This window comes from Rhinopithecus roxellana, chromosome 9 (genome assembly GCF_007565055.1).
Source record: "Rhinopithecus roxellana isolate Shanxi Qingling chromosome 9, ASM756505v1, whole genome shotgun sequence".
Classification (NCBI taxonomy): domain Eukaryota; kingdom Metazoa; phylum Chordata; class Mammalia; order Primates; family Cercopithecidae; genus Rhinopithecus; species Rhinopithecus roxellana.
Window position 1 is genome coordinate 90,624,789 of NC_044557.1, and position 14,561 is coordinate 90,639,349.

Consider the following 14,561-nt stretch of genomic DNA (forward strand, 5'->3'; position numbering starts at 1 on the left):
AGAATGTAGGACTTTGAGTTAAATATTATTGTGGAGCCTTAAGATCAAATGTTTGCCCTGCTGGCTTTTGGATTTGGTCAGGATCCCCTTTCTTCTTTCCTATTTCTCCTTTCTGGAATGGAAAAGCCTATCCTATGCCTGTCCCACCATTGTATTTTGGAACCACGTTTGATTTCACAGCTGGAGAGCAATTTGGATCAGAATAAATTGTACCTTGAGTCTCAACCATATCTGATTTAGATGACACTGTGGACTTCAGACTCTGGAGTTAGTGCTGGAAAAAGTTAAGACTTTTGGGGTCACTGGAGTGAAATGAGTATATTTTACATGTGAGGACATGAATTTTGGGGGCCCAGTGGTAGAATACTGTGGTCTGAATGTTGATGGCCCCCCAGATTCATATGATGAAACCTAGTATTCAATGTGATAGTATGGAAAGGTGGGACCTGAGGAGTTCAGGGCCGCAGCAAGCTATGACTGCACCACTGCATGTCAGCCTGGGTGACAGAACAAAAGCAAGACCTGGTCTAAAAAAAAAAAAATTAAAAAAGAGTGATTAGGTCATGAAGGCTGCCCTTAGGAATGGGATTAGTGCCCTTATGAAAGAGGCTCACGGAGGCCCCCGTCCTTTTGTCCTCTTCTGCTGTGTGAGGACACACAGAAGGTGCCATCTTTGAAGCAGAGATCAAGTCCTCACCAGACGCTGAATCTGCTGGCACCTTGGACTCCCAGCCTCCAGAACTGTGAGCAGTACATTTCTATTGTTACTAAATTACGCACACTATGGTATTTTGTTATAGCAGCCCTAAGGGACTAAGACAAGGGTTTGTAAAGCCTAGTGGGAGGAGAGAGACTGTGAGGATGACTCTAACATAGTCCGATGACATAGGTATGGGGTGTTGTGGGTTAGAGTTTCTGGGACTAAGTCTTGAAGAATGAGTTGGCGAAAATCTTGGAGCTTCCAAATCACTGTGCTGCGAATGGGTGCAAGGTGTACAAAACACGGATTTTCCTCAGCTTCTGGTGCAGCCTGGGGCTGGGTTACGGTTAATAAGCTCTGGATCTCCTCCACTCACCCCAAAGAGTTCTGTATATATTATAATTTTCTTTATGTGCCATGCCCTGAAAAAGTTGGGAATCACTGGGTTAGGGGAAGCAGAGTGAGGTGGACCAGCTAAAAGGATGTATGTGAAGAAGTGAAAAAGATCAGCCAATCTGAAGAGCTACAAGCAGCTCCCAGGGGCTCTAGTGAAGAATACACGTGCGTGTGGAACAGTGCCTGGTGCCAGAGAGGCCAAGTAGAAAGCCAGGACTTCCATGTCGGCTTGGTGGCAATGACACCCAATAGTGTCAGTGGACACTATGGGAAAAACTTGGACCTCCAACTGGCAGTAAGGGGACACCCTACTCCCTCCCAGCTGGGGTGGTGTCAGAGAGGCATAGTGGAGAGTCAGTTTTATCATCCACTGCTCAGTGGTAATGAGGCTGTCACACCCCCACACATCATGCCAGTGGAGTCATGCTGGTATCAGTGGCGGCTTTTTAAGACCTGGAACCTACCCAGCAGTAACAAGAAGGCCTTCCTTTCCCCTCCCCTTGTCAACAGAGGCCAAATGGGGAACCTGGACTGTTTCTCCTTTCACCTGGCAGGAACAAGGCAGCACCTCCCTTCCCTCACCAAAGCCCTAAGGAGGCCATCTAAATATGATCCAGAATCTCCTAACGTAATACATAAAATATCCATGTTCTGGTTGAAGATCACTCATCCTATTGAGACCAGGAAAATCTTGAATAAAACGACAGATAGCAATGCCAAGATGCGACAGAAGTTAGAATTTACCTAGTTAGTTATTCTAGATAATATTCTAGGTAGATAGTTACCACAGTGGAAATTTTAGGCTAAAGAGGTACGTAGGAGGAAAATCATGAAGGAACATGCGTGATAACCCAAGGAATCTGCAAGTTAGCCTGGAAGCTGTAGGAAGCTCTGAAGGATTTTGGTCATGGTGGAGCATGCACCATTTAATGTCTATGTCATATAGCTTTGGCAGCAGCAGAACTGTGGAACCTGTTGGTATGGTGAGTGCACGTGCTATGCCCTCTGTCTTATCTACCTTCCTGCTTCTGCACCCACCTAGGCTGTGCGTGCACAGAATAATGTATGTGCACAGACTTGCTCATGGACATCTTTCCAGCAACCCTCACTTCTCTCTCCTACATGCTCAAAGCTTTTTTTCTCAACTCTATACCCCTCTCCAACAATTCCTTAAAGCAAGATCCTTGAAAGAGTTGACTAGACTAATTCCTCTCCTCCCATTCTTCTTGAATCTGTTCCAAGCCTTCACTCTATGAAGTAAATCAAGACCACCGATGACTTTTCTGTTATTACTGTGTGTGTCCAATCTTCACTCTTCATTTCTCTTGACCTATCTATCTGCAGCAAAGGATCGCATCCCTTTCCCTGAAATCCTTTCTTCTGCTGTCTTCCAGGGCATTAAGTTCTCTTCTTCCTTCACGGAAGCTCCTTCTTGGTCTCCTTTTCTGGTTCCTCTTCATCTCACTGACTTATAAGTGATGTGACATTCCATGGGTCTGTTCTCTGATCTCCACTCAAACTACAGCTTTAAATGACATCTCTATTTTGATGGCTCTTAAATTGCTATCTCCAGCTGAGATCTCTCCCACCTCCAGATCTGTATCTCAAAACTCAACATAATCACCTTGTCCTCCTAAAATCTCCCCATCTCAGAAAGAGGCAATTCCAGTTTTCCAGCACCTCTGGACCCAAATCTTTGGATCATCTAACTTATTTTCCATATCTCACAACCAATCTGTGCACTAAATCTTACTGGCTTTACTTTTTCAAAATACACTTGAAGTCTGGCTACTTCTCAGTGCTTACACCCTACCACCCCGGACTGTGCTAGCATTCCTTCTTACGTTCATAGCAGTGGCCTTCAGTGGGTCTCTCCACCTTGCCCCATAGCCTATTCTCAGACATTGCCAGAGTGGTTCTGTTAAAATACACATTGGATAACACTAGTCCTGTGCTTGTCAATTCCTCCTCCCATCTGCCCAACAGCTCCCATGAAAGCTCAACATTGGCCCTTTATTCTCTGGCCTCCAACCAGCCCACTGATTTAATTTAATTCTTTGTCCCTTGCTCACTCCATTACTTCTGCTCTGGCATTCTTGCTGCTGGTCCTCAAGTGCCCAAGCACGCTCCCACCTCAGGACCTCTGCACTTGCTAGTCTCTTGATGGAGCTTAGTTCTTTACTTTTTATGATCCCTGCTAAAATGTTTACCTTACCTACTCAAACTAAAGTCTAGCCCCTCTTCCTGTTACCACGGTCTAATTTTCTCCATGGCTCCATCAGCACCTGACATTCTCGTGGTGTGTGGCCTGTCACTCCCATGGGGATCTAAGCTGCTCCAGGGTAAGACCCCCCTCTGTTTTTTTTTTTTTTTCTCCACTCCCTCTCTAGTATGTAAGACAGTACCCAGCAGTTCAGTTCTCAATAATGTGCTTAATGAATTAAATAATGTAGGCAGTAAAAGAAGCCAAAATTAAGGTTGTAGGAATGGGATCAAGGAGATGGGGACAGATAGAAGGTAAGTCAGAAGGTTTGAATCCATGGGATTTTACTGGTAGATTTGTGATTTGTATTAGTGATTCAGCAGGTAAAAAGGATGCAAGCAAAAAGAAAGTTCAAATTCTTTTCCGTTTACCGTAGGCTGGCTTATGTTCTAAAGTTCTTATTTGTTTAAAATTAACTCCGAACCAAAGGGTGCCTGAAGCTGCTCCCCAGCTGTCTGCAGCCCTTCTGAGCTCGCCCTCATGATAGACACATACCCTTCCCTCTCGCATCCCCCCTCGCTGCAGACAGCCACTGTGCTAACACACGGGCTTGTATTCCATGCGTTTCTGAGATGGGGAAATGTGTACTGGACACATCTAAAAGGTACAAAAGAATTATGTTTTAGGATGCATACGAGGATAAGAAAAAGCTAAGCTATTTGAAGTCATTCTATGGTTAACACAATGCTCGAAACATGGCATGCTGTAAAAAGTGAATGCCTCAAAAAAATGTGTCTTTGAGGCAAGAAAGCGACAATTTAACAATGTGCAAGACAGTTCTTGAAATTCCAAGTCCAGGGAACATATTGTGCGAGCTTCTAACAGAAGAAATAAAACACATCCTCCCAGGGCGTATTGAATTAAAATCACAATGCACTAGTAAATGATGAAAAGAGAATGAACAGAATAATACTGTCCACAGGGATTATGACCTTTGTGTTCCATAACAAATTACACTGAGGCATGAAAATCACGTTTCTATTCTGACCGTGCCACTCTGCTTCCTGCAGAAGCCTTTATAATTAACCTTTTATGTGACAGAATACTTTTTGCATAATGCTTTCATATTTATTGGTCCATCACTGAGATGGATAAATCATTTTCAAATGTGGAATATGTGTGGAATCTTGACTTCTTGCAGTGAGTTGCAGCTGTACACGGTTTTCAAGTGTACACAATTTAGAGCTGTGCTGAAATAACAAGACTTTGTTTTTCTAGGTTTAAAGTAGAAGAGATTTCAATGGCAGCCTTTATTAACTACTATACAAATCACTCTCTTTTTGTTATTGGGAGACAACAAAATAAGATAGATTTTCTTTCCTTTTTTCAAAAAAGTAGGTTCTCCAAATTAAAAGCATACCATATAATAAAAACAAGTCACAGAACACAAAATTATGCAAACAAAAAATTAATTAAGATGTTTTTCAAGTTCCCAAGTGGATTCATTTACTGACTAGGCACGTTGGTGAGTTGACTATTCTTAAGCAGTCCATAAATAGAAGGAAAGTTCCTGAAAGAGAGGAAAATGAAATATATTTGTATACATCAAGAAATTAATAATAACCATATGCTCTTTTGGGAATGGCAGCGTTTAGAGGACACAGGCAAGTAGACACTTAATAGAAATAAGGATGCTTATGGAAAACAATGCAAAACAGAATCATTCAAATTAAGGACATAAAATATTTGTGTTAAGTAAAGACAGATGGATGATTAACTGGTTTAATGATGATTACACTACTATCCATTATGGTATTTATGGAGCGATTTCAGAATGGCAACGCCTTGTTTTACATAAAACCTCAAATATTAACCTATAAGTTCCTAGGGGTCCACCCTGGCAGAGTCCTTGCATTCTTGTCACCTGATAAGAGACTGAACTTTCAGATATATTTTAAATTTTATTACCTAACCCCAAAGAACCGATTTTGATGTGCTATACGAAACAAAACTGTTATTTAAAAAACTGGCTGGTGATCAGAAAAACAAACAAACAAACAAAAAACCCAATTGCAGTGGAGAAATGGCCACTGTGGTGATGTTGACTTCTCATGGCTCTGGTCACACGTCCCAGGCCCTAGGTAACTGTTCAATACCACAAAGTGTGCTGACAACAACTCACGACACCGCTGATGGCTCCATAGGACCCAGCCCCTTCCTATGTCTCCAGAGGCATCTATTTCTCTCCCAGCACGTTATATTCCAGCAGCTGCTTGTATGTTCCCAAAACAAATGATGCCATTTCATATCTTGGTTGACACCCTCCTCTCCCACCTGTATTCGCTTATTATGTCTTAACATTTTCTCCTCCCTTCCTGGCTTGCCAGATTTCGACTTTCAAAACTCCAGATTTTATTTCCTCCTTTGTCCTCAGAGCAAGTTCATCTCTTTCTCCTCTGCACCATCTCTGCCCTTCTCTAGCCTTTTATTACTGCAGAGCACCAGGGACACAGTGGGCATCTCAGTGTCACCTGCATAAAGCATCAGCACTGGTAGGATCAATCAATTGCAAACTGTGATTGAAAGGCAAATCTTTCAAAGTTACACATTGAATACAGTAAATCTACTGATGAGGGCACTGCTTTAATCAACCAATAAATATTTCTTGCATGGCTTGTGCTGAAGGCTTTAAGGTTTATGAAATTTGACAGACACACCTGTGACCCTCAAGGAGGATACTAGGGATGAAGGACATTTACACAGCTCCAAACTGTCAACTGGTAGGTCAGAATGAGACCTCTGCCAATCGAGTCCTCTCAGCCAGGGTTCTCATGGGGACAGAAGAGAAGGCTCTTCTGGCTGAGAGAGAAAAGATCTTGAAGAAATGGCAGGATCTGGATAATCAGAGAAGAGGAGAGGGTGGGCAGTGAGCCCATGGAGGGCAGTGCTAGAGGAGATCCTGTCTGTTTCCTTAGAGAGCCTGTAGGCCTCTCCTGCTACCCTGGTGTGGCTACCACAGTCCCACAAAGCCTGCCCCACCACGGGCCAGCCCTTAACATACACTTGCTGATGTAAATAAGCCCCAGGAATGTGAGGAGACCAGCAGGAGTCTGAGGAAGGGTCACAGGACTTTCAGCTCTCCCCGTAAGACGCAGACCAGTGTCCAGGAGGTGTCCTTACTAGACCCAGCACACCCTGCATCTCCTTGCTAAATCGCACAGGTAGCCAGCCTGCCACATGCCAGACGTCATGCTGGGTATAGAAGACCATTTTAAACCATCTTTTGGGCAGATGAGTTTCTGGAGTGGCCACAGGAGCTAATCTTGTAGATCATAATGAAAACATACAGCATTTAGATAGGTTCTTTTACAAAAGCATATTAAGATGCACCATGACCTCTATGGGAAACATCTATAAAATCCCAGTAAGTCTACTTTAAAAATTCATTCCACAGATGTTTATAGACATGGCTTCTTGCATTGCCTTTAATGGGAGCAAAATATTAGAAACTAACTACATCTCTGTCAGTAGCTTTTGGATTATGGCTCTTTCATATAAATATTATTCAGCCAATAAAAAGAAAAAGGTAACTTTCCAGTATAAAATAACAGAAAATGAGCTGTAAGACATACTTCAAAGTAAAACGAGGGGAGAAAATGGTATAATGTTTTCTATGTAAAAAATAGTGATAATTTAAAAAAAAAGCTTTACTTATGCACGGACTATCTCGGGAAAGATACAGGAAAATCACTACAAACAGTTGCCTATGGGTGTGTGGGGGTAAAGGTGGGAATTAAGACCACTGTGTGTGTATATTTTGTACCAAGCACATGTATTACCGACTAAATAAAGGACATATTTTGGTTTTCCAACTTCACATTTATCATTAAAAAAATCTAATGATTAGAGACACATCATACTTCCACTAAGAAAACAAATGAATACAAATGCTCCTCATCTTAGGATGGGGTTATGTCCTGTAAACCCGTTGTAAGTCAAAAACATTAAGTTGGAAATGTACACAATACACCTAACCTACCAAACATCATAGCTTAGCTTAGCCTACCTTAAACATACTCAAAACACTTACATTAGCATACGGTTGGGCTGAATCATCGAACACAAGGCCTATTTGATAATAAAGTTTGATATCTCAAGTAATTTCTGAATGCTGTACTCAAAGTGAAAAACAAAATGGCTCGCTGCCAGTGCCTGGCATTGCAAGAGTATCACACTGCTATGGCTAGCTGTAGAAAAGATACATATTCAACATCTGAGGTACAGTTTCTACTGCACATGTATTAGGGACTGTCTGTACCGAAAAGTGCTCAGTGTTAGTGTTTCAAGAATTATAGGTTCATTTGTTTACTCATTCATTCCCCACTGAACACCTTGTCAGTTCCCACTATGTCTATGTGCCAGGCAGTGTGCTAGTATTTGGAAGTACAAGTCCAATAAGACATGGTTCTTCTATCTTTAAGGAACTTGCAGTCAGGGACAAAAACCCACCAACAAGCAGAACAGAAATCTAGCCTCAGGATAACACCACCATCCCTGCACACTTCACAATGGTCCCTGTTTGTTTATTCTATCTCCTTGTTTTGACTGTCTGTTAGGTACTAGGAACTGTGTTAGGTAGCAGACACATAAATCCTGCCAGCGGTGGTTCAGATGAGATAAACACACAGGACAGAACTTAATAACCTGGTAAGTTCTCCTCAAATGTAAGGATGACTAACTTAATCTAATAAGGCCAAACAAGACCTAGTACATCGTCCTGTACTATCAGCCACCGAGCTTCCACATCCACTTTACTCACTCAGCCATCCGATGGCTTGTTCTTACTAGGCGTGAGACAGGGTCACTGCACTAAAGATGTTGACAATCTGGTGGGAGGAAAGGAGGGTCAACAGCCAATCTCAGGATACTGTACTGCAGAATTCATAGAGTAAGACGAGGGTCCACAGAAGAGCTGTGAACATGGCGGGCTACGGAGGGCCTCCAGGGTGAGAGGATGCTTCAAGTTCCACTGAGAAGTCTGGATAGACCAGCAACAACTAGCTAGACCAAGAGCTGGGCGAGAGTTGTGTTCATTCATTTGTGTTCATTTATTTGAGTGGGGTAAGGAACTGTGACTTCAGGCAGAGAATGGCACTGATAGAAAAGCTCTAGAAGGTTTTCAATCTATCAGGGCTGGACCACAGTGGGGTGGGGTCAGAGCATGCTGTGCTTTAGGCGGCTGGGGAGGCCAGCAGCAGAATCACGCAGGGCTTGATGTTCAGAGCCAAGGAGGCTGAGTTTTATCCTGAAAGTCACTGAAGGACTCATCACATTAAGATCTGAAAAATGATTTCAGCAATGGCTGCTAATCACTGAAATATACAACAGAGATTCTTGAAACAGGAATGTCAGTCAGAATCAACTTCAACTGGACAGGATTTTCCATCGATAAGGGAGGGTGAAATTCAGACTGAAAAATGATCTGCAGTCTTTCCCAATCAGAAATAGAATCAGGCATAAAATAGATTGTTTTTTAAAAATAAGTATGGATTTTTTCCTTTCTATCCCTATAAAACACTGAATATCAATATAAATAGTAGATAATGTTTGGCAGAAAACAATAAACTTTATTCCTTAAATTTATCACATATTCTATAAAATGTCTCATATTTTCATTTAACTTTTGACTCTACAGTTTTATTTTTTCTTCAAATCATTAGTTTTAAATTCTGGAACCTGTCTCTGTATACAGTGACCAGAGTCTTTAATTTTGAGTTAAACAAGGCAGCTAGACTATCTAAAATTGTAGTGCTGTTCACACATGATTGTGTGGGTTTTTTGGGTCTGGGCTGACCGTTCCTAACCCTGCCTGTTAGGAATCATCTTGATCACACTGACAATGCCACTCACTTACTAAACTCTTACACTGTCAAATAACTATGTGAAGAGATGGTCACAAGAGGATGAAAAAGTGAGAGCACCTATTTTTTAAGGCACTGATTGGCTTTAAAATCACTAACTAGTGGAAACAGAAGTTTGTAGAGTTCTTTTTGGAACACAGACTAAATGAGGCACTATCTGCCCAAGGGAATGGAGTAGGTCAAGCTTAAAGGCAAAGAGGATACTTACACTTGAAAATGGTGCACTGAATTTGCGCTTCTTAGCAGAACCTACAAGACCCTTCATTGTATGTCCCTTTCCTACCCAGCCAGCATCATCTCTTACTTTCTCTAATAATTATCTAATATACCTGAAGTTTCCTCAATGATCATGTTTTCTTATAATGGCAAATATTTACATATAGCAACCAATGAGTGAACACCTTTATTTGTGCCAGGCATGCTTCTAATCTTCACAGCAACACTAAGGTAGGTATCACGCCTGTCTAGGGAATCTGCAGTTTAGACTCCTGTTTAGAAAGGTTAAGTCATTGACTCAAGGTCACAAAGCGGGTGAAGGGCAGAGCAGAAGTATGGATGCTCTGAGAGGACCTGCCCTGTGTGGTTATCTTCTACTGGTCTTAATATCTCCATGGGCCCCTTCTGCGACCTCTGACCGACCTGCCTGGGTTACACATCTCCCTTCCACGCGCCTAGAAAGCACGTGTATCTCTGTCAGAGCTCTACAGACGTCGTCTCTGTCCATTTCCCCAGTAGCGTGTGGCACCTGCAAGGACAACAATGATGTCCTTAATCACTGTCTTCCTGCCATCTGCAACACAGCAGGTGTTCAGGAAATATATCCAAGTAAATACTGATACTGATTTGACTTGGAATACCTGAGACAAGAAGATTCAAAACCTAAACAAGTGAAAGACTCCATGAAGGAATCTGGGGAAGGGGTTGGGAAGAGAGAGAGAAGGGGGCAGTTACCATTCACGATGCTCAGCGTTGTGTGAGATACTCTCTGGGAAACAAGGTAACAAAAATTAAAGGCTCCTTCTCTTAAAGAGCCTTGAATCTAATGGAGGAGCCACTGTAATATAAAGAATGACACTGTAACAACATGGTTAAGATCAAAGACTCTGGATTAAAGTCAATCGGTTCAAATCGGGGCTCTACCAGTTATAAGGTACACGAGCAACATAAGCGTGAAATTCACCCCCTGAAGCTTAAATTTCTTCCTTTTTTAAAATGTAGATGACACCTTCTTATGGCTGTGAGGATTCAATAAAATAATTTACAGAAAGTGATAAGCACATGCTTGGCTGTTATGGCAACTTACAACCAATGTAAGTCATATGGTACCAATACTAAAATAAGGAAATATAAACCAAATATGCTCTTTAGAGAGGGCGGAGGGATCACCGCCTGATTTAACTGGTGAGGACACCATGGAAGAGAGGGCATGGGGCTAAGTTCTGAAGGATGGGTATGGTTTCTTCATGCAAAGATACAGGCGACAGCAAGTTGTGTGTTATGGGCTGTCACCTCCATTTGGTTTTGCAGTATTTGAATACAGGGTTTCATGTCTTATCAGTCTTTGTATGACCAGTGCACCTGTTGTGTCCAGTATGGAGCTCATGTTCCATGGATGCTGTCATATGAGAAAATAAATGAATTCCACGGGGGCGAAAACAAAGGTTAGAAGGAAGCAATTTGGGAACAATGAAATGTGCTCTTAGAGACATGAGAAGACAGGCTTATCTATAGCAGGGTCTTCCTATGGAAACAGAAAAAAATCAGGCCTGGTGGAGCATCAGCCAGATAAGAGAAGATCTCGAAGGCCGAGTAGGAAAGTTCCTGTCTAAAGATAGTGATCTGGACCTTTCTGGATCACAATCCCTTTTTACAGCCTGATAAAGTTATGGATGCTTTGAAAAAATGACAAGAAATATAAAATTGTACAGTATTTCCTATTAATTAACTCTGAAGAGCACCTGAGGATTGACCATCTACCTCTCCATAATTCTGGATTTATTATTCTGTATGCCAACTCCTTAAAAAATTATTTGATAAAGAAAAAAGTTGTGAAAAACTTCAGTAACATCACACACTACAGAGATGTGGTGGACATCACATTCTCATTCCGTACAAGAGAAAAACAAACAACAAAAATCCAAACAGACAAACATAAAGAAAATACAATAAACTTAGTTTGGTCTACAAAAATGATGAGAATTATTTTCTTTCTAAAAGTAATTTAATTATTTCAGGCTAATTTTGGCTATTAGGGAAAACCAAGGTCATATATTTTTCATATATATTAAATATGTAAATACAACTTTGACAATTAAACTTTACATGATTGTATCACTTTCAGCTTCCAAAACACTCTGACTATATTATCTTAATTCTAACAAGTGCATGGGATAAGCATCATTTTCACTGAACTGATAGAGAAAGCGAGACTTGCCCAAAGTCACAGTTATTGGCAGAGCTCAAATACAAACACTGAAAAAGTAAGACTCTGGAATATCAGGGCCTAAGTAGTATTTTTTGATGCTTTAGAAAAAAAACCAAGAAGATGTAAAAAAGAGACAAAATTCAGAAGCACAGAAAACCATGCTTCCACAAGACTAACAGAAATACTGTCAAAAATTTCCAGCATATCTGTGCAATTTTTTTTGCCTATGCATGCACATAGAACATGAAAATTGAGTTATTATATATGAAGTTTGGCAAACTGCTCTTTTTACTGAATAATCTGGAAAATTTTTTTCATGCTATTGACTAGACTGCTAGATATTTTCTGAAGAAAGTAATCTGAATATTTAAATATCAGGATGAACCTGAGCCTCCAATCTCTGCCGCTTATAATGAAGCTTCCTGGGCCTGACTTGTTTACATTCAGGAAGCTTCTTTTCTGACTTTTGGAGTTAATCTGACATAATCACTGGTGTTGTACTAGGAAATCAGCAGGGGAAATTTTCCATGTGACTTCAGGTAAGCGTGAAATTGTCTTCATCTTCCGCACAGCTCAGGATAATTGGAACAAAAAGGCAAACTTACCTTTGTTTGCCTCAGGTGTTCAACCAGTTCCTGTGACATTCCAAGATGGCTGACATTGCCTAACAAAAGAAAAGACCTTTTTACTCAAAATAAAGAGAAAAAAATCCCCCAAGAAATAAAAATTAAACATTTTACGTAATCTACAATTAAAAAAGCTTAATGATTAAAGAATAACTTTATTAAATATTTGTCAGTTTTAAGAAGTGCCCTCAATTACTAACCAAATAATGTATTACAAATAACTAGTTATGAGGTTTTACAGTTGTTTAATAGGGAGTAATTGGCCCCAATTAAACTGACTAAACTAAGGCTTTTTAGATTACTAAAACAAATTAAACTTTTTAAAATGAGAATTTAGGTGATCTTAAAACTTTTCTAAAATGGATAATGAAACTTGCTAGGTTGTAATCTCCCTGGTTTTATTAGTTATATTAAGATAAATTAAGTGAGATTAAAAATCTTATTTGATTTATTTACCTTTGAAAATGAAGACCGTTTAAGGGTTACACATCCTCAGCCTTGGCGAGTGCGACCTCAATTAGTCAAGCCAGAAAGTCTTTAAAAGCTTTGTGCTTAGTGCTTCCAGCATGGAGCGAGGTGTTCATTAAGGTACCAAAATTCTCATAAAAAATCCAAAGTTGCACTAGTGAAAAAACGCTCAACAAGATGAAAACTGATCACATCTTTTTCAGAAAATCCAGTAGTTATTTTAAAACCAGTTTTTAAACAAGATTTGGTTTTGCGTAGTTTAATGTGCCACTCAAGCAGCTCGATACCATTTGGACTCTTTAAACAGCATTTAAGTCTATGGTGAGTATATAATGGTACATTTAATTTTATACCATTTTTAAAATAAGTTGTACAATGTTTAGTGTGACCCTTTTATGACAAGCATTGTTAAATGAATTCTTTCCCTGTTTACAACTATTTATGAAGGCCTTTTTAAATAAAAAAAACCCATGAAATTGTTAGCTCACACACACAAAATTTCTTTCAAAAGTTTATTTAGTATCAAGCAAGAGGAGACTTTGCTTAACACTACAGAACATTTCAAGACTTGAGTTACAAAAGAATACCACATTATTTGCACTTGTAATTGGCTTCCCTTTTTACGCATGTTGGCAAGAGAAAAAAAAAACTAGCATATGGCTGAAAGATCAAATAACTAAATTCTATGGAAACCTTTAAAATGAAAGGTGAGGCTTATGTTAAAAGAATAGATTAACATATTTAGTAAACCTATTTTTTGTTTAACACTAGTTAATCAAAGTTATTTTTTTTCCTTTTGATGACCTATTTTTTCATATACAGACTGGAAATAACAAAATTTTACATGTCTTTTTTTTTTTTTTTTCTGCCCAGGTTGATGTTTCAACAAAGTAGTTTTAAGTTCCATCCATTCAGATTTTAAGCATTTTGATTTATTTAAAAAGGGATTGTTCATAGAAAAAAATTACTTTGAACAGTATACAGGACTGGTGGAGATTGGCTATTTCACAACATCAGACAGTACAATCAGTATCTGCCATATGGCTGGTCTCTGTAGACGCCCTTTGCTGTCCTCGCTGAAGGTGCCTTGTGTCTTGAGTTAGTCCACTCCTCTTGTCCTACAATCAGTAAGATGAATCACAATTAGATCGCTGCCACGAATCCCACAGGCTTCATTTTTCAGACTCTAACTTAGCCCTGAACCAAAGGTACATGTCATATTGAAAATATATACCCCTGGTGTACTGAAAAGAAAAACAAACAAGGAATTTACTTAAATAAATTACAAGCACAAGGAAAAATAATCATCTCACTCGCAAAATGTGTCAGCATGAGAAGAAAACCGGTTCTTGTATCTGAAATGGCAACCAACTTTGCAAGGACTTTCCTTTTGGTTTCTCATGTAACAGCAGTTTACAAGTTCAAGTAGCAAAGAGAATTGCCTTTTGCTAAACATCAGGACATTTATGAGTGAAAAAGAGAACAGGGAAAAGGATCACTAAGATGTCTTCCAACAGTAAAAACAAAAAACATAGATGGACATCTGTGAAGACAAAGGAGAAGAAAACTGGAGAGCAAAATGGGAAGGGGCAGACTGAGAAAGGGAAACACGATCTCACTTTTCACAGGCGCTTTCACGGAAAGACTGAAGGAAAGTTGCACTGGGTTGAACTTCACTTCTCAATAACACTTCACGAATATGAAATAAATTTAACGACATAATGTCAGATTTCATTCATCATAATGCTAAATCCATACTGGACAATGGTATTAATAACCAAGGGTATTCTATCACCTTTATCTCCTGAAATTAAACACCTGT

At 39.9% G+C, this 14,561-nt stretch overlaps 1 protein-coding gene across 2 annotated transcripts in view; it reads right to left on the reverse strand.

Annotated features, from left to right (window-relative positions):
- Nucleotides 1–4,594: 4,594 nt before the first annotated feature.
- The window catches only part of KHDRBS3 (KH RNA binding domain containing, signal transduction associated 3), a 201,304-nt gene continuing 191,337 nt past the window's right edge, over nucleotides 4,595–14,561 (reverse strand). The window contains exons 9-11 of one of the 2 annotated variants that reach the window (XR_004059337.1): nucleotides 13,708–13,857; nucleotides 12,251–12,309; nucleotides 4,595–4,869 (exon numbers count right to left, since the gene is read on the reverse strand). Coding sequence is in view for 1 of the 2 variants with exons in the window: in XM_010364506.2 (XP_010362808.1) it covers nucleotides 13,766–13,857 (92 nt within the window). In the remaining variant the exon portion in view is untranslated. Of the gene's footprint in view, nucleotides 4,870–12,250; nucleotides 12,310–13,237; nucleotides 13,858–14,561 lie in introns of those variants that run through there. The other variant, XM_010364506.2, reaches the window with a different exon arrangement.